Source organism: Microcaecilia unicolor, chromosome 1 (assembly GCF_901765095.1).
Source record: "Microcaecilia unicolor chromosome 1, aMicUni1.1, whole genome shotgun sequence".
NCBI lineage: Eukaryota > Metazoa > Chordata > Amphibia > Gymnophiona > Siphonopidae > Microcaecilia > Microcaecilia unicolor.
Window position 1 is genome coordinate 514,062,078 of NC_044031.1, and position 24,480 is coordinate 514,086,557.

General features: G+C 47.3%; 1 protein-coding gene across 1 annotated transcript in view; it reads right to left on the bottom strand.

Annotated features, from left to right (window-relative positions):
• The window catches only part of LACTB2 (lactamase beta 2), a 63,115-nt gene extending 47,420 nt beyond the window's left edge, over window positions 1-15,695 (bottom strand). The window contains exon 1 of the mRNA XM_030215407.1: window positions 15,470-15,695. Within this exon, the coding sequence (XP_030071267.1) occupies window positions 15,470-15,591 (122 nt within the window). The 5' untranslated portion in view covers window positions 15,592-15,695. The remainder of the gene's footprint in view (window positions 1-15,469) is intronic.
• Window positions 15,696-24,480: the final 8,785 nt, after the last annotated feature.

The window sequence follows — 24,480 nt, forward strand, 5'->3', positions numbered from 1 at the left end:
GGCTGTTCCCATGTTACTCTCTTGTCCATAAGTAACCCCACTTTTCCCTCTCTTGGGGTCTAAGATCCCCATCTTTGCACTCCTCTCAATGTTATTTTCTTCCTGAATTTAAAAAAGCCCCATTTATCAAGTTAACTTATGCAAGCATTCTCTACTGAAAGCCATCAAGAAAATGGGACCAAAAAATGACAAGTCACGTGGAGGGGCATAATCGAACGGGGATGCCCATCTCCGAGGACGTCCATCTCCAAAGACGGCGCTGCAAAGGGGCAGACCAACCTGTACAATCAAAACGAGATGGACGTCCCCGATTTTCTGCGATAATGGAAACCGCGGACGCCCATCTCAAAAAGGACCAAATCCAAGGCATTTGGTCATGTGAGGGGCCAGCATTTCTAGTGCACTGGTCCCCCTGACATGCCAGGACACCAATCGGGCACCCTAGGGGGCACTATAGCGGACTTCATAAATTGCTCCCAGGTGCATATCTCCCTTACCTTGTGTGCTGAGCCCCCCAAAACCCACTCCCCACCACTACCATAGCCCTTACAGGTGAAGGGGGGCACCTAAATGTGGGTACAGTGGGTTTTGGGGGGGGGGGGTTGGAGGGCTCAACATTTACCTCCACGAGTGTAACAGGTGGGGGGGGGGGGGGATGGGCCTGGGTCTGCCTGTCTGAAGTCCACTGCACCCACTAACACTGCTCCAGGGACCTGCATACTGCTGTCATGGAGCTGGGTATGACATTTGAGGCTGGCATAGAGGCTGAAAAAAAAAGTATTTTAAAATTTGTTTTTTAGGGTGGGAGGGGGTTAATGACTCGAAAAAACTGATTGCAGTGTTGTTTAGAGTCTGTGATTCGTAAAGTATTACTAAAATATAATGTGACTCTAAAACTCAAGTTTATAAAGATATGTGCTCAACAGGTGGAGAAAAACCCTCAAAAACCTGGGACTAGCAGTCGCAGGTTTTGGAGCGGAGTTACTGTTGTTATAAGTAACACTCGCCCAAGTTCTATCATCGGGTGAAAAAACTCCACTTCAACAAAGTATTGTCCTAAACGACTGTGTTTTTAAATAACAGCGTAGTTTTGATGAAACACTGTCTTAAATAACTGTGTTTTTAAATTACAGCGTTAATGGTTAAAAAATGAATGAAACACTCTCTTATCTTAATATCCCAACGGGGGCCACTGCCGTTTCACTCTTTCAACAGAGCTTCCTCAGGGGTAGAGTGTAGGGCGCAATGCTAGCGCAGTGCTGTAATTAGCTAAACGGAGCGCCAGCTTTAGCAAAATGGAGACGCCGCTCCAAAACCTGCGACTGCTAGTCCCAGGTTTTTGAGGGTTTTTCTCCACCTGTTGAGCACATATCTTTATAAACTTGAGTTTTAGAGTCACATTATATTTTAGGGGGTTAATGACCACTGGGAGAGTCAGGGGAGGTGATCTCCGATTCCCTCCGGTGGTCATCTGGTCTGTTCGGGCACCTTTTCGAAGCTTGGTCGTGAAAAAAAAGGGACCAAGCGTGTGTGGATTAAATGCTCATCGGGGACGCCCTTCTTTTTTCCATTATCGGCCGCGGACGTCCATCTGTTAAGCATGCCCCTGTCCCATCTTCGCTACGGTGCCGACACGCCCCCAGGAACTTTGGCCTTCTCTGTGATGGAAAGCAGTTGGGGACATCCAAAATCGGCTTTCGATTATACCGATTTGAGAGATGGACGTCCGTCTCTTTCGAAAATAAGCTGGATAGCGTCTTCATTTCTAGATATTTTGCAGCACAAAACTGTAGTTGCTGTGTTAGATTGTTTCTTTATTGCTACAACTATAGTCAGCCTAATAAAAAGATATCTACAACTTGCTTGTTTGGATATTTTAGAGAATAACAGGAGTGCAAATGTTAAAGCAACAAATACTCCTAGGAATCAATTTAAAAAATAGGGGAAGCAGGAAAAAAATATTATTAAACATAAAAGAAAATCCTGCTGAAAACTACAGAAAAGCAACGGACCGGAAAACACCAACAGCCAAACAGCCTCAGTGCTAAACTCCCCAAACACAGAGTTCCCAACGAGGGGCCACAGCAAAGGTCACTGGCAGAAAATAATACAGTGGAGAAAAAAAGTCAACAGGCATAAAAAAATCCATTACACTAATCAAGTGTCTGAACTCCACGGTTACTGTAAAAGCCCAAAATACAAAAAAAAGGTTCCAAATAAGAAGTCCAGGAGAACAATCCCAAACCCACAAATGGAGCACTACCTATCTCAATATCCTCTGAAGATTAAGATGTTCCAGGCTTGCTGCAAACAACCCGACGAAATCGGGTTCTCTTGTTTTGCAATTACTGCTTCAGGAGTGTGGTTAAAAACATCAGAGGTTTGCTTCCATAGCTCTCTCTATTTATAAGTTCACCATCTGGCACTACAAGCCAATAAATCAGGAGAAGGGTACGGCTTCACCCTGTTTTTAGCAATGAAAAGAGTATCAAAACACAAAGTCCTCATGTATCATACAGCAGCGACAAATCAGAAAAAAAAACAGGGCGGGACATTAGACCATAAAATTTACGTCAAAGCTAAATAGCCTCAGCACACATGGACTTCAGGTTATAAAAACTGAAATTAAAAACCACATTGCTTTTACAATGCCTGGCTTTGTGCCACATTTGGAGTGACAGCTGAAGTCATATCTCCACAGAGAGGCTAATTCCTAAGGAGTTTATCATCCACAATTTACAGAGTTAAATTTCTGCTAAACCTTTGTATCAAAAAGCATTTATTTGGAGCACTCTATTGACCATATAAACTACTATGCAAGATCATAACTACATTACAAATGTTTAAAAAAAAATGCAAAGAGTAGCTACCCCCTCCCCAGACTACCTTACAATCCCTTGTGGTTTAGTGGTGTAGTCAGGGCAGAATTGAGTAAAGGGGGCCAGGTACTCTTATTGCAGCTGCGTATGCCTTGTAGCGCTATAGAAATGATAAGTAGCGTTTGTTCACTGTGAGGAAAGTTTATGTTATTTTGCCTTTCTTATTCACTCTGCTTTGGAAATTTCATATACTGAAGGCAGAAGGGGCTGGACGTCCAGGATCACTGTGTACTTTCAGTGTTCTCTATTTCCACCTGCTGGTAGGCGGATACAACCCATCAGTAGTAGTAGTTTGATGTTTTGGCGGCCTTTGACACTGTTAACCATGACCTACTGCTCTGTAGCCTCTCTGAAACTGGAATTTTTGGAGTGGCATTACAGTGGTTTGAAGGGTTTTTGAAGAATAGACAGTATAAGGTTTAGAAAGGTGGAATTTGTTTAGAGAGTTGGGTACCCCATGTGGTGTACCATAGGGGTCCCCTATTTCTCCTTTACTATATTTGTATAAGAGCACATTGAATAAGATAAATTTGTTTCCTGATAAACAGATTTTTCTTATGCAGACGATATATTTTTATTGATTCCAGATCCTGCGAATATAAAATTGTTTATTTCTATGCTGTCAGAAATTAAGGAACAGGTTAAACAATGGTCTCAGATACATCGTTTGAAACTCGATACTGAGAAAACTAGGTTTTTGTCGTTTAACTTGAAAAAGGACATTATTCCAACTTCTGACAAGTTGCTTGATGGAACAACTTTTAAGACTGATATTGTATCTAAAGTGTTAGGTGTCCTTTTGGACTCCTCTTTGAATTTGTTTTTTTGTTACATTTGTACCCTGCGCTTTCCCACTCATGGCAGGCTCAATGCGGCTTACAGGTACTTATTTGTACCTGGGGCAATGGAGGGTTAAGTGACTTGCCCAGAGTCACAAGGAGCTGCCTGTGCCTGAAGTGGGAATCGAACTCAGTTCCTCAGTTCCCCAGGACCAAAGTCCACCACCCTAACCACTAGGCCACTCCTCCATTTTGAAGCGCGGGTTACTTCAGTAGTGCAAAAATCTTTTTTTTTTAAATTAAGATAATTGAGAGTAATTCGTTCTTATTTTTATCAGCATCATTTCAAGGTGTTAGTTCAGTCTTTGGTACTGTCTTCACTGGACACTATGTTGGATAATTATGGAAAAATTATGTTTAGTCCAGAATGCAGCAGCGCTGATATATCAAAAGTCAAAATATGACCATGTGACACCATTGTTTTTGGATCATTGGCTTCTGGTAGAATTGCGGATTAAGTTTAAGCTGCGTTGTTCAGTATTTAAAATGCTACATGGAGATGTATCTGATAATTTTCCTTTTTTAATTAATCTGTTGGGTAGGGAGGTTGGACAGACTATTGCTGATAATCTGTGACAGGTTGTTGCTACATTTTTCATCATGTAAAGGCATTAAGTATAAAAGTATGCTTCAAGGTTTATTATTGTGCTGTAGAAATGGGAAAATTAGGTCCTTACCTTGATAATTTTCTTTCCTTTAGTCACAGCAGATGAATCCATTAACTGATGGGTTGTATCCGCCTACCAGCAGGTGGAAATAGAGAACACTGAAAGTACACAGTGATCCTGGACATCCAGCAACTTCTGCCTTCAGTATATGAAATTTCCAAAGAGTGAATAAGAAAGGCAAAATAACATAAATTTCCTCACAGTGAACAAATGCTCCCTGAGCCGGAGCAAGAACCAAACAAAGGAGGGACGTTCTCAACCTCCTGCTATAAAACAGCATGTAGTAGCTCTGAGAGCCTGTCTTCATGTACTCCTGATGAGACAAAACATCTGTATGAAACATCTGTAGAAAAAATAAAGTCAGACAGGGAGGGATCATGGATTCATCTGCTGTGACTAAAGGAAAGAAAATTATCAAGGTAAGGACCTAATTTTCCCTTCCTTGTCATCAACAGCAGATGAATCCATTAACTGATGGGATGTACAAAAGCACTCCCTAAATAGGGTGGGAACATGCGACCTTGCAAGAACTTGCGCTCCAAACTGCGCGTCCTGTTGCGCTGCAACATCCAGCCTGTAATGTCGTAGAAAAGAGAGCTGAGAAGCCCAGGTAGCCGCATGACAGATCTCTTGAAGAGAAAGGACACCCGTTTCAGACCACGAAGAGGACATCACCCTTGTGGAATGCCCTTTAAACGTGTCAGGTGGAGACCGACCTGAAAGCAGAAAAAATGACTTCCTTAAGCCAACGAGCTATAGTGGCTTTAGATGCCGGAAACCCACGTCGAGGTCCTGCCAACAGAACAAATAGATGGTCAGAATTTCTGAACTCATTTGACATCTGTAGATACTGCAACAGAGCCCTGTGAACATCCAAAAGGCGCAATTGCCCAAAGGATTCCAGAAAATCCTCCTTACAAAAGGAAGGAAAAATAATGGGCTGGTTACGGTGAAAAGCCAAAACTACCTTAGGCAGGAAAGAAGGCACTGTACGAACAGTTACCCCGGATTCCGAAAACTGTAGGAAAGGATCACGTCAAGAAAGAGCCTGAAGCTCAGAAACTCTTCTTGCCGACGTCATTTCCATTAAAAAGACTGTCTTGAGAGTCACATCCTTCTCAGAAGCCCGTTTAAGAGGCTCAAAAGGAGAGCACTGGAGCGCCTTCAGCACGAGTCGCAAGTTCCAAGCCGGACCTGCAAGAGTGTGGCAATGACTTTATTAGAATAGCCCTTGTCTCTCAATTGTGCCCTTTCAAGATCCAGGCCGTAAGACCAAAGCGGCAGGGATCTTCCATAGCCACCGGACCTTGATGTAACAAGTTCGGGTCTAGAGGCAATGGAAACGGAGCCTCCACCAGCATTCACCTGAGATCCGCGTACCACAGATGCCTTGGCCAGTCCGGGCGATGAGGATCACCAATTCTCGGTGCAGTCGAATCCGAGGCAGTACTCGCCCTATCAAGGGCCACGGAGGGAACACGTACAGGAGACCCGAGGGCCAAGGTTGAACCAACGCATCCAACCCGTCCGAGTGTGGATCTCTCCGTCTGCTGAAGAAGCGAGGGACTTTGGAGTTTGCACCTGATGCCATGAGATCCAATCCTGGAGTCCCCCATTTGGCACAAATCTGAAGAAAAACTTCTTCTGCCAGTTCCCATTCCGCCAGGTCGAGTTGATGCCTGCTGAGGAAATCGGCTTGCACGTTGCTCTGACCAGCTATGTGAGCCGCGGTCAGCAGCTCTAAGTGGCGCTTGGCCCAGTCGAAAATCTGAGACGCCTCCGCGGCAAGGGCCCTGCACTGAGTGCCGCCCTGACGATTGATGTAGGCCACCGCTGTCATGTTGTCTGAAAGAACTCGGACAGGAAGACCCTTCAGAGTCCTATGGAAGGCCAGAAGAGCTTGGAATATCGCTCTCAGTTCCAAGTGATTGATGGACCACCCCGCTTCCACGGTTGTCCAATGACCCTGAGCATAGCACCCCCGGCAATGAGCTCCCCAGCCCGAAAGGCTGGCATCCGTTATCACCAGACACCAAGAGGGAAGAGCCAGCGGCATCCCCCATCGCAGAATGCTGTCAGAGCCACCAATTCATACTGCGCTGGGCCGCAGAAAGCCACGTTAGCCTGCGTTGGTATTCCTGGGAAATCGGAGACCATTGCTTGAGCAGCGCAAGCTGCAGCGGTCTCATGTGTGCTCTCGCCATGAGATCCAATCCTGGAGTCCCCCATTGGGCACAAATCTGAAGAAAAACTTCTTCTGCCAGTTCCCATTCCGCCGGGTCGAGTTGATGCCTGCTGAGGAAATCGGCTTGCACGTTGCGCTGGGCCGCAGAAAGCCACGTTAGCCTGCGTTGGTATTCCTTGGAAATCGGAAACCATTGCTTGAGCAGCGCAAGCTGCAGCGGTCTCATGTGTGCTCTCGCCCAGGGAGCCACTTCTATGGTGGCCAACATCGATCCCAGGAGCTGAACAAAGTCTCAAGCTCGAGGGCAAGGCATCTGCAGGAGCAGACGGACCTGATTCTGAAGCTTGAGACGCCTGCTGTCGGGGAGAAAGACGAACCCCGAGGCCATGTCAAACTGAACCCCCAAATACTCGAGAGACTGAGGGGGGGGGGGGGGGTCAGGGACTTTTGGTCATATTGACCACCCAGCCCAGAGACCGAAGAAAGGCTATAACTCTGGTTGTGGCAAGTCGGCTTTCGTTTGCCGAATCTGCCCTGATGAGCCAGTCATCGAGATAAGGGTGAACTCTGAAACCCTCTCACCTGAGAAAGGTGGCCACCACTACCATCACCTTGGAAAAGGTACGAGGTGCTGTTGCCAGGCCAAAAGGCAAGGCCCAAAACTGGAAATGTTGGCTCAACACCAGAAACCGCAGGAACCGCTGATGCGGAGGCCAGATGGGAATGTGCAAATACACTTCCTTGAGGTCCAGAGACATGAGAAACTCCCCTGGCTGTACCGCCGCAATGACGGAGTGCAGGGTTTCCATGCGGAAGTGCCGCACTCAAGGCCTCGTTGACTCTGCGTAAGTCGAGGATCGGTCTGAAAGACCCGCCTTTTCGAGCCACCACAAAATAGATGGAGTAGCGGCCGTAGCCGTGTTCGGCGGGAGGAACCGGAACCACCGCTCGGAGCTTCAGCAATAACTGTAATGTTTCCTCGACGGCAGTGCCGCATCGGGACTCCAAAAAGGCGTCTCCCACTGGGGCACCGAATTCTAATCGGTAACCTTCTCTGATCAGGTCCAGGACCCACTGATCCAAAGTAATCTTGGTCCACTCCTCGAGAAAGAGGGAGAGACGACCCCCTACTGCGGGAACCGACGAGTGGACCGGCGTCCTATCATTGGGGAGGACGCCCCTGAACTGCTGGGCGTTGCCCGGCCGTCGCAGAGCGCTTGTCCGAACGAAAGTTCCTCTGCTGAAAACCCAGCAGAGCGCCCCGGGCGAAATCTGCGAGCTTCCCGAAAACGTGGCCTGGAAGAGGAGGGAAAAGAAGGACTTTTGGAAGAAGGCCTCAGCCTATCCTCAGGCAACCGTTGGGACTTGGAGTCCCCTAGGTCCTTAACAATCTTGTCCAATTCCTCCCCAAATAAAAGAAGGCCCTGAAAGGGTAACCTCACCAGCCTTTGTTTAGAAGCCATGTCAGCCGCCCAATGGCAAAGTCAAAGAAGGGTGCGGGCAAGAACCACCAAAGACATCTGAATAGCAGATGCTCTGACAAGATCATAAAGAGCATCAGCCAAAAAGGTCAGGGCAGACTCCATATGCGGGCTGACCTCAGAGAGGGAACCCGCTCCATCGCCGGGCTGTTCGACCGCCTGTTGAAGCCAGGAAAGGCAAGCCCAGGCTGCATAGGAACTACAAATAGCTGCCCTTAAGCAAAGGCCCGAGATTTCAAAGTACCGCTTCAGCGCGGATTCTAGCTGCCCGGTCCTGCATATCTTTCAATGCAACCCCTCCCTCCACAGGGAGAGTAGTCTTTTTAGTCACAGCAGTGACCAACGCATCCACTTTAGGCATCCCAAAGAGGGTCGTGAGTTTCACTCAGAGGGTAAAGAGAACACATCTGTGAAAGAAATGCAATCTGCTAGCCAATTGGAAATGGTGCGTTTCCCGACGGCGACTCCCCTTCTGTTGGGATCCAAAGAAACACACATTTGGGTGGACTGTCTGAAGGGGCTTGTCCGCTCCACGTAAAAGGCCAATGCTCTCTTGCAGTCCAAGGTGTGCAACTGATGTTCAGCAGGGTGGGTATGAGGACGGGGAAAAAATGTTGGCAAGACAATTGACTGGTTCAGATGGAACTCCGACACCACCTTCGGCAGGAACTTAGGGTGCATGTGGAGGACTACTCTGTTATGATGAAATTTGAGATAAGGTGCATGCACTACTAAGGCTTGAAGCTCACTGACTCTACAAGCTGAAGTAACAGCCACCAAGAAAATGACCTTCCAGGTCAAGTACTTCAGATGGCAGGAATTCAGCAGCTCAAAAGGAGGCTTCATCAGCTGGGTGAAAACGACGTTGAGATCCCATGACTCTGGTGGAGGTTTAACTGGGGGCTTTGACAAAAGCAAACCTCTCATGAAGCGAACAACTAAAGGCTGTCCAGAGATAGGCTTACCCTCTACACGGCAATGATAAGCACTAATCGCACTAAGATGAACTCTTATGGAATTGGTCTTGAGACCAGACTCTGACAAGTGTAGAAAGTATTCAAGCAGAGTCTGTGTGGGACAAGAGCGAGGATCTAGGGCCTTGCTGTCACACCAGACGGCAAACCTCCTCCATTTGAAAAATAACACCGCTTCGTGGAATCTTTTCTGGAAGCAAGCAAAACCCGGGAGATACCTTCAGAAAGACCCAAGGAGGCGAATTCTACACTCTCAACATCCAGGCCATGAGAGCCAGGGACTGGAGGTCGGGATGCAGAAGCGCCCCCTCGTTCTGAGTTATGAGAGTTGGAAAACACTCCAATCTCCACGGTTCTTCGGAGGATAACTCCAGCAGAAGGGGGAACCAAATCTGACGCGGCCAGAAGGGTGCAATCAGGATCATGGTTCTGCAGTCTTGCTTGAGTTTCAGCAAAGTCTTCCCCACCAGAGGTATGGGAGGATACGCATATAGAAGGCCTGTACCCCAATGCAGGAGAAAGGCATCTGATGCTAGTCTGTCATGGGCCTGAAGCCTGGAACAGAACTGAAGGACATTGTGATTGACCTGAGTGGCAAAAAGATCCACCGAGGGGGTGCCCCACGCTTGAAAGATCTTTTGGACTACGCCAATGTTCAGAGACCACTCGTGAGGTTGCATTATCCTGCTCAATCTGTCGGCCAGACTGCTGTTTACGCCTGCCAGATACGTGGCTTGGAGAAACATGCCGTGATGGCGGGCCCAAAGCCACATCTGGACGGCTTCCCGACACAGGAGGCGAGATCCAGTGCCCCTCTGCTTGTTGATGTAATATATCGCAACCTGATTGTCTGTCTGAATTAGAATGATTTGATTGGACAGCCGATCTCTGAAAGCTTTTAGAGCGTTCCAGACCGCTCGCAATTCTAGGAGGTTGATCTGAAGACCCTTCTCCTGAATGGACCAAGCTCCCTAAGTGTGGAGCCCATCTACATGAGCTCCCCACTCCAGGAGGGATGCATCCATCGTCAGCACTTTTTTGTGGCTGAGGAATTTGAAAGGGACGTCCCAAGGTCAAATTGGGTCGAATGGTCCACCACAGCAGAAAACTGTGAAAGTCGGTGGACACACGGATCACATCTTCCAGATTGCCCGTGGCTTGACACCACTGGGAAGCCTGGGTCCACTGAGCTGATCTCATATAAAGATGTGCCATGGGAGTCACATGGACTATGGAGGCCATGTGCCCCAGAAGCCTCAATATCTGCCGAGCTGTGACCTGCTGCGATGCCCGGACCCTGGAGACCAGAGACAGAAGGTTGTCCGCTCTTGTCTCGGGAAGATAGGCCCGAGCCGTGTTTGAATCCAACAGAGCTCCTATGAATTCCAGTTTTTGGACAGGGATGAGATGGAACTTGGGATAATTTATGACAAACCCCAGTACCTGCAGAGTTGAATAGTGATCTGCATGGACTGTAGAGCCCCTGCCTCCGAGGTGTTCTTTACCAGCCAATCATTGAGATAAGGGAACACATGCACTCCCAGTCTGTGTAGGGACGCTGCAACTACTGCCAGGAACTTTGTGAAGACTCTGGGCACAGAAGCCAGCCCAAAGGGCAGTACACAATACTGAATGTGCTGTGTTCCCAGGCAGAATCGAAGATATTTCCTGTGAGCTGGAAATATCGGGATGTGAGTATATGCATCTTTTAAGTCCAGAGAGCATAGCCAATCGTTCTCCTGAATCATGGGAAGACGGGTGCCCAGGGAAACCATCCTGAACTTGTCTCAGACAAGGAATTTGTTCAGGGCCCTTAGATCTAGGATGGGACGCATCCTCCCTGTCTTCTTTCGCACAAGGAAATACCTGGAATAGAATCCCTGCCCTTCTTGCCCTGGTGGAGCGGCCTCAACCTCATTGGCGCTTAGAAGGGCGGAGAGTTCCTCTGCAAGTACCTGCTTGTGCTGGAAGCTGAAAGATTGAGCTCCTGGTGGGCAATTTGGAGGCTTGGATTTCAGATTGAGGGAGTATCCTAACCGGACTATTTGAAGAACCCACCGGTCAGAGGTTATAAGAGGCCACCTTTGGTGAAAAAACATTAACCTCCCCCCTACCGGCAAGTCGTCTGGCATGGATACTTTTGTTGCGGCTATGCTCAACTGGAGCCAGTCAAAAGCCCGTCCCATGCTTTTGCTGGGGAGCAACATGGGTCTGCCCTGGCGCACGCTGTTGACGAGAACGAGTGCGCTAGGGATAAGCCTGAGAAGGTTGTCGAGAAGGAGGATTGTACCTACGCTTATTATAGGCGTAGGGAGCATTACTCCTTCCCCGGAAAAATCATCTACCTGATGAGGTAGTAGCAGAAGGCGCCCAGTGGGACAGATTGTCCATAGCAGTTTTCCGCTGCGTGATTTGATCAACCACTTGCTTGACCTTCTCACCAAGGGACATCCGCAATCCACTGCTGGACTCGATTGTCCAGGTCAGAGGCACGCTGCCATGAGAGTCTGCGCATCACTATACCTTGGGCAGCGATTCTGGATGCAACATCAAAGGTATCGTACGCACCCCTGGACAGGAATTTAAGACACACCTTCTGCTGCCTGACCACCTCCTGAAAAGGCTTGGCCTGCTCCGGAGAGAGCTTATCAACCAAGTCCGCCAATTGCTCACCGAGTCCGTCAAGTGAATGCTCGTGTAAAGCTGGTAGGATTGAATTTTGGCGGCGAGCATAGCGGCCTGATATGCCTTCCTCTCAAAAGAGTCTAAGGTTCTAGATTCCCTGCCTGGGGGCGCCGAGGCAAAGTCTCTAGTACTCCTGGCTCTCTTGAGAGCGGAATCCGTCACCATAGAGTCGTGAGGTAACTGTGACTTCATCAACTCAGGTTCTCTGTGAATTCGATGTTGGGACTAAGCCTTCTTAGAGATGGTGGGATTAGTTAATGGTTTCATTCAGTTCTGCATAACTGTCTCCTTGAGCACATTATGCAAAGGAACCGTGGCGAAGGATAGTCCAGGACCTTGAGCATCTCAGCCCTGGGCTCATCCTCAGAGACCACTGGGAAGGGAATAGCCACAGACATTTCCCGGACAAATGACGAGAAAGAAAGACTCTCTGGTGGAGAAAGCTTTCTCTCAGGTGAAGGAGTTGGATCAGAAGGAAGACCACAAGACTCCTCAGATGAGAAATACCTGGGATCTTCCTCTTCATCCCATGAGGCATCCAGATCGGTGTCGGACAAGAGTTCTTTAACTGCAGTCCGAAACCGGGCCCGTCTCGACGCCGAGGAACCATGCCCTCGATGGCGGTGTCGAGAAGTCGACTCCCATCTCGGCGGTGATGAAGCTCCCTCTATCGATGTCGACGGGGAATCGGCTTGGGTGGCAGCCAATGCCGCAGGCAGCACCAGCGTCGAGGACCTCACCACGGGCAAAGAGCCAGCTGCCGCTTCTGTCCACAGTGCGGAAGGCGCAAGCACCTCCAGCACCGCAGACTGACGCAGCAACCCCTCCAGAACACCTGGAAGCAGGGCTCTGATGCAGTCGTCCATAGTCGTCTGAGCAAGGCTGCGGGGTTGGTACGGGAGTCGGTGTCAGAATCTGTGGAGGTCGAGGAGGCGGTAGCGGGCTGTCCGAAGACCGACACCTCCTGAATAGGGGGTGAGCGATCCTCCCGGTGGCGGCGATTCACGGGTGCCGAGTCTTCGGCGTCCCGGAGCTCTTGATACCGTGTTTGGAACGAGACCGATAACGGTGCTTCTTTGCCTTCGCTTGATGCACGTCATCCAGACTTCTCGGTACCGACAAGGAGGACGTGGAATCCACACACCTCCTCGGGGTCAGGCCCGAGACTGGTTGGTCCCATGGGGTCTGCACAGCAGGCTGAGACAGGTGGACACCCACTCGACGCCTCACTGCTCCCAGTGTGTGGTGGTCTCCGGACAGCCATTACCTGCGCTCCTGATGTCGATGCAATCCCCGATGCCAATGTCGACGCCGAGGAACCGGTCGACGCTCCAAATAGACAATCCTGAAGAGCTTTTCTCGACGCTTGTGTCCGCTTTTTCAAGCTAAGACACAACGTACAAGCATCTGGGCGATGATCGGGCCCAAGGCACTGAAGACACGATGCTTGGGGGTCGGTACCCGAGATCGACCGGCTGCACCAAGTACACTTTTTGAAGCTGCTGGGAGTCCTCGATGACATTGACGGAAAAATAGCAGCGGCAAAATCAAAGTTCGCGATTGTGCCTAAAAAGAAGAGCACAAAAAAATAAGGAAAAAACCCATACGCATGGCCAAAGAGGGCCGCGACGAAAAAAAAGGAAACTTAAGAGGGCCAAACCACCAAGCAATAAGGGAAAACTATTATTATTTTTTTTTTTTTTAAACTTTTAAGGAACAGGTAAAGAAAAAGAAAATACAAAATGGAGAAAAAACTACGAAACGGCTGAAGACTCTTCCCGAGGGCCTAAGGAGAAAAACCAAGAACGCAGCCACTCACCACCACGGAAAAAAGTTTACTGAGCGGGATTGCTCACGCGATGAGCGGGAACATGGCCGCGCATGCGCGGTTCTCGCACCAGAAGGCTCTGGCAAAGCTTTTTTTCTTTTGCTTGTAATTTTGGCCTTCCTGGGCCGCCGACCCACATGTGAGAACAAGCAGCCTGCTTGTCCTGGGAGAATGTGTAGTTTCTTATTCAGTGATTTCAGAAAAGGAAGCAGGGGTTGGAGGGTTGAGAGAATGGACTAACGGAAGGAGAGGTGGAGGTGACTTGGTTGAGAATTCAAGTTTAATCTTGTGAACCTTATCATGAAAGTACTCAGCCAGAGTCTGGGGAGAAAGTGAAGGGGGAGTTGGAGGTGAAGCCACTTTGAGGAGAGAGTTTATTGTGGCAAAGAGACGTTGAGGGTTTGAGGGTACTTATATTCTCAATGATCTTATCAGGTCCTTGTTTCTTAGCTCCTATTATTTTACAAATTTAGACACCAAGGAGGAGATTTTTAGCACCTACATACATGCACTCTTCCCCACCAGGTCATACCAGAAATATACACATGGAACAACTGATACTCTTCCCTTAAACAACCAGAACATGGTGGAACAACTAATAAACCCTCCCATACCAGCAACCACACACTTCAATACAACAGCTGTGTGAACAGTACAGCTGCACAATGTGAAAATATGGAGGAGCACAAAAATTGCTTTTAGCCCACTGTCTCTTCTCATGGGCAGTGATGGGGCAGGGGCTGCATTGGGTGAGCTGCACAGAGTGAAACTATAGCTTGGTATTGTCCTGCTTTCCACGTGCACACCTAGAATAACTGACACCATCCTTGTCCTTCAGCAACTCTGACACCTCGCTCCCATAATCTTGCCCTTCCCCCTTTCTTACAGCAATTCATGCAACTCCACAACATTCACACCTAAAAAATTAATCCCTTTTCACCTCACCCACTGTTCACCCCTTTTATGCTGCCCCACCAAGCATTCATTCCCTTTTGCACAACTGCCTGTTAAGCATTCTCCCTTTCTTCACCTCAACTCCCTTTTAGTATCTGTCCCCTCTTCTTCCCCATATGCCACACATAATTCTCTCCTGCTTCAGGTTGTATCCTTTCCTCTCATGCATTCCATACTTAATTGCTTTGCTCCCATCTTTAGCTGTTCTCCTATGATTTATCCTTACATTCTATAATACTGACATCTGAACAGCGAAAAAGGAAGGTGCAATGAGGATATAGCACTATAAAAAATAACAAGTTCACTCCCTTTCCCCCACTTTTTTGGTTAGAGGAAGCAAACAAACCCATCTTAAGCCCTGCTCCCAAGCTTTCTAGTTCTTGATACTGTGTTAGGCAAAATGTTGGCGAGGCCACGGCTTCAGTGGCCCACACCAATCTGCTGCCTGTGCCAAGCACAACTTAGTACTTCTGGGCACGCCGGTGCTTGCCCAATATTGGGAGTGCTCATCTCCCAGAGGGCTAGCTCCTATGGTTGTCAGAAATTCAGGAATAGCCTAACTCCTCACTTCTAGAACTTGGTAACTCGGCAATGCCTGATCTGTTTTTCCTCGGTTAAAGTACATACAAGACAGTTGACAAGTTAACAAGAAAGTAGCAGTGTATTCAGAAATTTTAGAAACTTCTTTAACTTTTGAAAACTTCACACTGGAATACAACAACAATCTATTTTCTCAAACTACTTTCTATTATTTAAGGCTGTAGTAATGGTAGAACAGTTTCAGTAATAGCCTTGGGAAGGAAATGAACACTTTTTTTTTTTTTTTTTGGGGGGGGGGGGGGAACCTGTGCTTAACCAACTCATCCTAAACCCTAGTTCTCCAGTCACCACGCGACGTCTCAGATAGCAGTTAACATAAAATTATCCTCAACCTGTCAAGTTTTCATGACGTCAGTAAGCACTCATACGCCTTTACCTCTTTCCTGTGCCCACTAGGTAGGTGTTTGTGCCCTGCAGGGTCATGGGCCCTGGGTTGCAGCCCAGCACACGCACCACCCGCGAGCTTAGCTGCTCCACGCGCGCCAGCACCGCCGACATAGCCGTCTGATACGAGCTCTGGAAAAAGGGACCTAAGCCAGGCTAGCACTAGCAGCAGTACCTGCCTGCTACACGCACAGAAAGGGGTCGGAGGCGGAGCATTGTTTGGTGACGTAATCAACAGGCGACTGCAAACGGTACGAGGCTATTAGCCTATTATATGGGTTGAAGGAGCCAGTAGGCGAGGCGTAGCTTGCTGGCACTGGCAGTAGGAGCCACAAGTACACCCAAAACAATAGCAAACGCTATTGAAAGCAATAGTAAACTTATTAGAAATAATGTACTCCCTATTGGTGGTCCATCTGTTAAACGTCTAATGCTGTTCTAGTTGGATAAGCAGTGTCTTAAAAGGATGAGAACAAAAGATTTTTTTTTACAATTTTTTTTTACTTATTTGACAGCTTTTTAATTTATTTGAAAGCGTTCCATGTGTAGATGGGAAAGGAGAAGCTGCCTACAGCGTAAGCTGTCACTATTTCCGTGTAGCAGTGACATTTTGACTCGCTGAGCCCCATTACAAAAAAATTACTCTAAACAGAACCAGTTTTTTATTCCACTTGCAACACTTGTTGATATTATACAAGAGATTTAACCCCTGAAGCAGGCACACATCTGTGCAGAAACACAGGTGTGTCCGGTTTTCCCATGTTTACAGTTCTGTATAATAAAGAAAGCATCTGATTCCAACTTTTTATCTGCTTCTTTCTTTTGCTTTGTTTTGATATAAATACCATGAAATCAAAACTGAATATCACTAAAACAGTTTCAAAAGTTATTGTAGCTGGTGGGAACAGCACTAATAAAGGCTGTATTTTGTGCTAATTTTTCTACATTGTTCTATACAATATAGTAATACATGACCAAATTTTAGTGAGGCTAGCCTGTTTACCGATGGGTTCATCTTAACTATTGAAATCTGCCTTGGAAAGCCTGGTGTTATAAAGATTGTAAGTAACATTAAACTCTCCCTGCATTGGGGCCCATGGAATCACATCTTCACCTCATCTCTTTTGTACAAATGAATTATTCCATCTTGAGCATGTTTGAGGGACAAGTGGTTTTCATAAGTCCAAAATAATAAACATAAATATTTTATTTCATGCAGATCTCTCATTTGTTTAAACATAAATGAGCTATAAGCCCCAAATGCAGTCCATTGGTTTTCTTATAGTTTGTCCTTATGATGACTTATTTATTTCAAAAATGTATAGCCGGCTTTAAATCAAAGCAGGTAACAGTAAAAACACACAATATTAAAAAAACCACCAACAATAACAAACAATGAAAATTTATACTGTCAATACATCATTAACTTATAAATATGTAGAAAGAGCTGCTAAGACAAATCAATCCCTAACCATCCATATATGCTTTTACAAAATAAAGTCTTCAACAATTTTTAAATTTCTGAAAATTTGCATAAAGCCTTGAATAGCCTCGCAAATAATTCCACAAACAAGCCCTAGCTATCGAAAACGCACAACTTTTTGTTTCAGACAAACAGCAAACACAAATTTGCAGTTGTTTCTTCATCACAGAATGTAATTCTCGTTACAGTTCATACATGAGTAAAGAATCCACAAAATATTGTGAAGCCTTACCATATATACGTTGATGTATCAAAGTCAGAATCTTGTACACAAAATTTCACCGGTAAATACTGTAAACATTTCAAAGTGAGAGAAATATGCTCAAACCTCTTATACTGTGCCAAAACTGGAAATACAGTGAGATAGAATAATAGAATTCCAAATTCAGTAACATCCAAAACTTATTAATATTATAATTGTGTTTGTATTTGGGTAATAACTGATAAAATCTTGTTGAAAACTGACTTGAAGAAGAAATAAATATATATGACAGAACTGGAAAATGTTGGCACATAGGGCTCTGTTTACTAAGACGTGCTAGTGTTTTTAGCGCATACCTACAATTAGTGCACGCTAAATGCTAAAGACACCCATAGATTCCTATGAGTGTCTTTAGCATTTAGTGTGTGCTAACATTTAGCGTGCACTAAAAACACTAGCGTGATTACAACGCAGCTTAGTAAACAGGGCCCTTAGACTGACTCTGGACTTCTGCATACAAAAGGAGCAAACCATCTTTCTCTTTTGATCTAAGTACAGGAAAAAAAAAAGATTTTAAATGCTCCCAGGCATGAAACCTAATTCATGTTTAATGTGGGATATAACTGCCATAAATAAGTACATAAATAGATAAATAGAAACTCAGAATGTTGAGCACCTGATTCTCATAACATGATGTCTGTTTTAGTGGTCCTTTACCAGGATAAAAAAAATCTCTGCACAAATATAACATATGCTAGGGTGTCCCTATAACTAGCCCCTCCAAATGACATACTGATTTGTGTGTCAAATTGCTACTGTATGAAAAGTTATTCCGTTATTATACTTCCGCTGTGTACATCTGTATGCTGCACAAGCTGGTATGTTTGAAAATATAAGTGAGATTTAATAAAAGTGCTACCAGCAATAAAGAACGACAACATGGATGCAGCCGCTCATAGGTTTGTTTGCTTTCAGTGTACGCAGTATGACAGCTGCGCAGGGAAGGGGAAACATAGACACCTTTTTGAAGTCATGCTGCCTCCTGTTCTCAATCAAACTTTCTTGGGTTGCACAGGTGGCCTTGTCAGTAGCAATGTTGCCAGGGCTGCGGGTTTGCCGCCCAATTGGGCTCCTTCCCGTGACCCGCTGCGGCTTTTTCATGCCGCGTGCGGGTTGCGGGATTTTGGGCGCCTTCTTGCCCCAGCATTTTTCGCTCGCCGCAGTTTTTTTCCGCAGCCGCGATGATGTCATTTGTATGCAAATGGCCTCATTAATATTTATTAATGATATCATTCATATGCAAATGACCTCATTCATATTTATTAATTATATTTATTTATTTGTAGCATTTGTATCCCACATTTTCCCACCAATTTGCAGGCTCAATGTGGCTTGTGGTTGCCATTTCCGGTTAACAGAATTACAGATGGTATTGTGTTAAGGTGCATACATACATGGTAACATACATTGCATGAAGGTTCCTGAATAATAAATTGGATTATAATCTACATTAGGCCATCGACTATACAGAGAGCCTGTTTTACATAAGGTTTAGGGTGGTAGTGTTTGTCATGTGATAAGATTTAATGATGTCATTCACATGCAAATTAACTTTGTGCGGTTTGGGGCTGGTTTTGGGCGTGAACATTTTTTCCCATGTGGCAACACTGGTCAGTAGGTGGAGACAGTGTCTGCTCTGCTTTGAATTGCTGTTGCAATTTTGCAATTGATGTCAAAGCTTTGGCTCACTAGTAAGGTGGTAGTACTTACGATCCAGTTTCTGCCAAGCACTGGATCAATCTAGTTAAGGTCCTAGAAACCCAGAGTCCACTTGGTATCTGCAGTAGAGCGCAAAGTAGTGGAATAGCCAGGACAGATTTTTTTTTTGACAGGGGGATAAGGACGATTAATTTTATCACACTATTTTTCTACCTCCTCCCCCCCCCCCACACTAGTTTCTCCCTTTCAGATCTTTTTCAGTCTCACTCCCCCTACCCTGGTCTCTGGAACTTCTCTGCTAATAACCACTAGGCTACTCCTCATAGTGGAAGAGTAGCCTAGTGGTTAGTGTAGCAGACTTTGATCCTGGTGAACTGCAGCTCCTTGTGATTCTGGGCAAGTCACTTAACCCTCCATTGCCCCAGGTACTACAAATAAGTACCTGTATATACTATGTAGTTGCAAAAACCACAGAAAGGCAGTATATCAAGTCCCATTCCCTTAACCCCCTTTACCATAGATTCAGATTAACACTGGCATGACAATTTTACATATGTTGCCAAAGAACAGTAATACATTTAACAGTAGATGTAAAACAGGAAGAAAACCAAATTGGGAAAAGCATGCAGAGTATGGCTCGTGGAATTCTTTCTAACTGGTGAGGGTGTATCTGTTTTGTCAGGGGCAAAGTCTCCAAATGGGCTAGCAATTTGCATACCAGGACAGTAATGAACTTCAAACTTCACTCCTAAGCCAAGGTATGTGAAGTATGATCTCAGTCTCTCAAATTTACTGCTAATACTTGCTGTAGTACTTGCATCATGCCAAAGAGAGCTTCCTTCTGGAGTTCATAAGATAAAGCATGTGTAGATGTGCTTGAATGTTCTTTTTAACATAGCTTGTGGCATCCAAAATAATAGGAAATACTTCTGTATCTCTGCCACATTTTCTTGGTCTGGGACTGTGTGTTGGGGATAGCCATGGGGGTGCTGCTGTTTATGGGGGGGGGGGGGGGGGGGGGACAGGCAATTATGGGGGAAGAGGCAATTTATAGGGAGACAGAGTTATGGGGTTAGGTTTTGGGAGTAGGAGTGGCCTATGGTGCTGTATATACGCTATACAGAGAAGCTACTGCATCTGTTATTTCACAAAGGTCTTTATCAAGACCATCAGATATTGAGATCGCTTTTAAGTATCAAGGATCTCTTAAGACTCCTGAGGCAGGCCTTTGGCCGAAACACAGTACTGTGTCGAGTCTGTGAATAAAGTGCTACTTTTTATACCAGTATCCCGTTTCCCTGAAGTCATTGGTCCACTTCCCCACTTTCTTTCGACAGTTGTGTTTTCGTGGGAGTTAGTGTTCATCCACCTAGGTGGATCACCCTTTCCTCCAGTTCAGATTGGCCATCTGGACTGAGAAACATGTGACCACATTCTCACAGTATGGCTTGTTTACCTAAACAGAGAAATTCTCAAGCATTCTGTAATTTTCCTTAGCTCTGAACATGTTCTAAGCCTAATAAAAAAAGGGAGTTTCTATCAGTGAAATTGGGAGCTCGTCTGTGAGTAACGTACGAACTGCGCTGAGAACCATATTTCCTGGTCAAAGAAACTCCTGGCTTTTGCTATGAACAGGGCCCCCCAGCTGATAAGAGCCTGGATGATGTAAGGACCAGTGATGATTGTTTTATTTCTTCTTTTCCTGGTCTAGGAACTCTTAGCATTGCTTAGTTGTAGAGACCAGTGATGTAATAATTGTTTATAGACAGGTATTGTTTCTTTTTAGTTATATAGCTAATCATTGTGTGTATATAGCTTAATCATAGTATATATCTTAATCATTGTAGACTTTAGAACCTCTAATAAAGGTCTCATTTACCTGATACAAATCCACAGTAATTACTGAGTAGTCTGTTAGTGAAGCAGGCTGTAAATCCATAACAGTACACATGCTGAGGGACCACTTGTGCGTTTGCATGACCCTGCTCAGTCTGTCAGCTAGGCTGTTGAGTTTTCCTGCCACGTAAGGTAAAATTATGTATCATACCTGATAATTTTCTTTCCATTAATCATTGCAGATCAATCCATAGACTGATGAGTTGTGTTCATCTACCAGCAGGTGGAGATAGAGAGCAAACCTTTGCCTCTCTATATGTGGTCATGTGCTGCCGGAAAATCCCCAGTATAATCGATAACAAAGCTCCATCCGCAGGAATCATCAAACATAGAGAATTACACCCACAAAGGGACACTCCGCCACCCAACTACTGCCGAAGTGGGGGAGGGGGGCACCCACACCCGCCAACGCGGGGGGAACTGGCATATCCTGCTACCGCAACCGCGGGAGGAGCTGGCTTAACCCATCACCGCCCAAGCGGGAGGGAAACAAGGCTACCCTACTACTGCACGAAGCGGGAGGGAACACCGGCATAATTTAGTTATGAATCCAACCACCGCCAAAACAGGGGGATAGAAGCAGCAGCTCACTGTAACACAAAGTCGTCCCAACTCTAGGGAAGTCCAAGTGAAAGAACTTGAACCCGAAGTCCTCCTGAACAGGAACTGAAGTCTAAACTTGAACCTGAAACATAATTGAAAACTAGAAACAAACAGTACAGATATCTGGGAGGGGCTATGGATTGATCTGCAATGATTAATGGAAAGAAAATTATCAGGTATGATACATAATTTTACCTTCCATATCATCATGCAGATCAATCCATAGACTGATGGGATGTACCCAAGCAGTACCTACACAGGGCGGGACATGGAAATCCCAGAACGCAACACTGATGCTCCAAACTGAGCATCAGCACGTGCTGCCACGTTCAAGCGGTAAAAAGGTATGAGCCAACGCCCAAGTCGCCGATCTGCAAATCTCCTCCAAGGAAACGGATCTGGACTTTGCCGTAGAGGCCACCTGTGCTCTTGTAGAATGAGCCTTCAGCTGGATAGGCGGCACCTTCCCTGCAGCCACATAAGCCACCGCAATCGTTTCATTGACCCACCGTGCCACGGTAGGCCTAGATGCCTGCAGACCCCTACAAGGGCCCACGAACTGCACGAACATGGAAGTGAGAAACAATCTTGGGCAGGAAGGAATGCACTGGGCGAATAGACACTCCTGCCTCCGTGAACCGCAGGAACGGCTCTCTATACGAGAGTGCCTGGAGCTCGGAAACCTTCCTGGCTGAAGCGATTGCCACCAAAAAGACCGCTTTCAACGTCAGATCCTTCAGAGACAGCCACGATAATGGCTCAAAGGGCGGCTTCTGCAAGGCCCGCAGCACCAGATTGAGATTCCACGTAGGCACTATTGAGTGCAGAGGAGGGCGTAGGTGATTAACCCCTTTGAGAAAACGCACCACATCTGGCTGAGAAGCCAGGGAAGCACCCTTCAGGCGACTCCTGAAGCAAGCTAGAGCTGCTACCTGGACTTTAAGAGAGCTGAGCGACAGGCCTTTCTCCAGACCTTCTTGCAGGAACACCAACACTGAAGCAATTGGCGCCGTGAAGGGCGACAGGGATCCTGCCTCACACCATGATGCAAAGGTACGCCATACCCTGGCATACGTAGAAGTAGAGCGCTTCTGGGCTCTCAGCATAGTGGCGAGATGACCTTGTCCGAGAAGCCCTTCTTCTTCAGCCGCTTCCGCTCAACAGCCAGGCCGCAAGACCAAAGGGGGAGGGATCCTCCATCACCACGGGACCCTGATGTAAGAGGCCCCGCTCCGCTGGAAGCCACAGAGGACTGTCTACGGAAAGCCGGATCAGGTCCGCATACCAAGGGCGTCTGGGCCAGTCTGGACCCACCAGGACCACCCGGCCTGGGTGTTTCGCCACCCGGCCGAGAATTCTGCCCAGCATAGGCCAAGGCGGGAACACGTAGAGAAGCTCCTGAACCAGCCACTGCTGGAGTAGAGCATCGACCCCCAAAGATCGAGGGTCCTGTCCTCTGCTGAATAACCGCGGCACTTGGCAATTGGCCGAGGTCGCCATCAGATCAAAGGTCGGCATGCCCCAGCGCTTCGTGATCTTCAAGAACACCCGAGCAGACAGTTGCCACTCTCCGGGATCCAAGGTATGGCGACTGAGAAAGTCCGCCTCGACATTCAGGACTCCCGCAATGTGAGCCGCCGACAGCTGGTCCAGATTCGCCTCTGCCCACAGGCATAACTTCAAGGCCTCCCTGGCTAGGGGGGCGCTCCTGGTACCTCCCTGGCGATTGACATAGGCCACGGCCGTGGCATTGTCTGACAGGATCCGAACTGGCCTCAGTATCAGCACCTGAAGAAACGCTTGAAGCGCCAACCGAATGGCCCGAAGTTCCAAGAGGTTGATGGACCACTTCGCCTCCGCCGGCGACCATATCCCCTGTGCTGTCCTTCCCAGGCAGTGGGCTCCCCAGCACGACAAGCAGGTGTCCGTCGTAACGACAATCCACTCCGGGGACGTGAGAGGCATACCGGCTGACAACTTGTCTGACATCAGTCACCAACTTAGCGCCCTTCTCACCGCTGGGTCCAGGGGAAGGCGTACTGCGTAATCCTCTAAAACCGGAGTCCAGCGCCGCAGAAGAGAGTGCTGTAGTGTCCTCATATGGGCTCTGGCCCAGGGCACTACCTCCATCGTGGCCGTCATGGAGCCCAACAGTTGCACATAATCCCAAGCCCGAGGAGCCGAGGAGGCTAGGAACCGGCCCACCTGGGCCTGAAGCTTGAGGCTCCGGTTGTCCGGCAGGAACACTCTGCCCACTTGGGTGTCGAACCGAACACCCAGATACTCCAGGGACTGAGTCGGGCGCAGCTGACTTTTCTCCCAGTTGATGATCCATCCCAGGGAGCTCAGAAGAGCAATGACCCTGTCCGTCGCTCTCCCCACACTCCGTAGAGCCCAAGGTGGAAGGGGCACATTTTGGCCTGCCTCTCCACTGCCGCCCTCCCGCATCCACTTTCACCTCCCCGCTGCTGCCCTCCTGCCACCGCTCCCACCCCCGCCATCGGGAAAGTACCTTGGCTGGCGGGGGTCCACAACCCCCGTCAGCTAAAGCATTTGTCCCATGCTGTTCTCACATTGCCTGGTGCCCTGTTCTGTTTTCAGTCGCTGTGCACGCTTGTTTTAATGAAACTTGGGTTCGGGTCAGATAACGAACAGTCCCAGGAGGCCTGTATTGCGGCCGGCTTCGAGGCAGGTGGAGATCCACTCAATGCACAGTCACTCCCAGTATGCAAGGGTCTCACAGTCACATGAACAGATGTACCTGATGCTGATGTAACACCTGATGCCAATGTCACCAAAGATACCAATGCTGACACCGATGTCAAGGCTTAGGGCCTGGCTCCAAAAATCTTTTCTTTCTGAGCCTCTCTGGCTGTGTTATTTTCTTCATACAAAGAGAGAATACAGTTTGCAGGGGTATGATCAGGTCTCAAATACTGTAGACACCAAGAATGGGTGTCCTTGCCAGAGATGGTCCTGTTGCACCGAGTGCAGTGCTTAAAGCCACTGGGAACTTTCGATAACATGAAAGTAAAAACAGCCGTGACCAAATCAAATGACTCTCAATGGTGCTAAACAAAGGGAAAAGAACCTATAAAAA